The sequence below is a fragment of the Antrostomus carolinensis genome, unplaced genomic scaffold (assembly GCF_000700745.2).
Source record: "Antrostomus carolinensis isolate BGI_N321 unplaced genomic scaffold, ASM70074v2 scaffold11054, whole genome shotgun sequence".
In the NCBI taxonomy this organism is placed as follows: Eukaryota; Metazoa; Chordata; class Aves; order Caprimulgiformes; family Caprimulgidae; genus Antrostomus; species Antrostomus carolinensis.
The window spans coordinates 1-1,528 of NW_010312831.1; the positions used below are offsets into that span (position 1 = coordinate 1).

At 55.6% G+C, this 1,528-nt stretch overlaps 1 protein-coding gene across 1 annotated transcript in view; it reads left to right on the forward strand.

Annotated features, from left to right (window-relative positions):
* Window positions 1-175: 175 nt before the first annotated feature.
* The window catches only part of LOC104524312 (DNA (cytosine-5)-methyltransferase 1), a gene marked incomplete at both ends in the record, with an annotated part of 6,192 nt that continues 4,839 nt past the window's right edge, over window positions 176-1,528 (forward strand). Inside the window, 2 exons of the mRNA XM_010167141.1 lie at window positions 176-363; window positions 1,315-1,504. Of these exons, the coding sequence (XP_010165443.1) occupies window positions 176-363; window positions 1,315-1,504 (378 nt within the window). The remainder of the gene's footprint in view (window positions 364-1,314; window positions 1,505-1,528) is intronic.

The window sequence follows — 1,528 nt, forward strand, 5'->3', positions numbered from 1 at the left end:
ATCCTGTGTGATCTCATTGAGGTTCCTGCTCCTGCATTGGGGTTGGACTGGATGATCTTTCAAGGTCCCTTCCAATCCCTGATGTGATTCTGTGGTGATGGTGATGGTGGTGGCATCAGGGCAGGGGTGGATGTTCTTCTGCCACCCTTTCTTTAACCCAACCCCCTCCTCACAGACCACTGTCCCTCCTGGGGGGTTGAACTTCAACCGCTTCACGGAGGATTCGCTGCTGCGACACGCTCAGTTCGTGGTGGAACAAGTGGAAAGTTACGACGAAGCCGGAGACAGCGATGAACCCCCCGTCCTCATCACACCCTGCATGAGGGATCTGATCAAGTTGGCTGGTGTCACCCTGGGGAAGAGGTGAGCTTCATGTCCTCAAGTAGATGCTCACATTTGGGGGGTCACTTGGCTTTGCTGCATCTTGGTGGGTTGGTTTCTCATGGGCTTTACATGGGGGATCCTTCCAGGGAAACCCTTTAGCTTGATCCCAGCTGGGATGACCTGAAGATGTGGTCATCCTCATGTGGATGACCAGTGGCACGAGCAGCACTGGGAGATTGGAGCAGAAATCCTCCCCAAACTGGAACAAGAACCTCCCAGAACCTCTAAGTGCTGCCCTGAGGGAGGAAAGGAGCTGGGTTGGGTCTCCATGCTGGTTGTCATGCTCTAGTGTCCCCTGGGGACCCCGTGCCAGCCATGGGATGTCCCTGTTGGAGTGTCCTGCTGTGTTGGGGGGCACTTGGCTTTGCTGCATCCTGGTGGGTTGGTTTCTCATGGGCTTTACACAAGGGATCCTTCCAGGAAGGCCCTTTAGCTTGATCCCGGCTGGGATGACCTGAAGATGTGGTCATCCTCATGTGGATGACCAGTGGCACGAGCAGCACTGGGAGATTGGAGCAGAAATCCTCCCCAAACTGGAACAAGAACCTCCCAGAACCTCTAAGTGCTGCCCTGAGGGAGGAAAGGAGCTGGGTTGGGTCTCCATCCCGGCTGGGATGACCTGAAGATGTGGTCATCCTCATGTGGATGACCAGTGGCACGAGCAGCACTGGGAGATTGGAGCAGAAATCCTCCCCAAACTGGAACAAGAACCTCCCAGAACCTCTAAGTGCTGCCCTGAGGGAGGAAAGGAGCTGGGTTGGGTCTCCATGCTGGTTGTCATGCTCTAGTGTGTCCTGCTGTGTTGGGTGCCCTCAGGAGAGCTCTGTTCCCTCAGGACCCTCCCTGGGGACTGGGCTGTTTGTTGTGGCTGAAGCCATCAGCGTTAACGAGACACAAAGTCCCTTCTCACCGTTGTCACCTTGGTCACAGGCGAGCTGTCAGGAGACAAGCCATCCGGCACCCTACCAAAATAGATAAGGACAAAGGTCCTACCAAAGCCACCACTACCAAGCTGGTGTATCTCATCTTCGACACCTTCTTCTCGGAGCAGATTGAGAAGGATGAGAAGGAAGATGACAAAGAGAACGCCATGAAACGCCGGCGCTGCGGCGTCTGCGAGGTAACCAGGGCGGGGGGGGGGCTG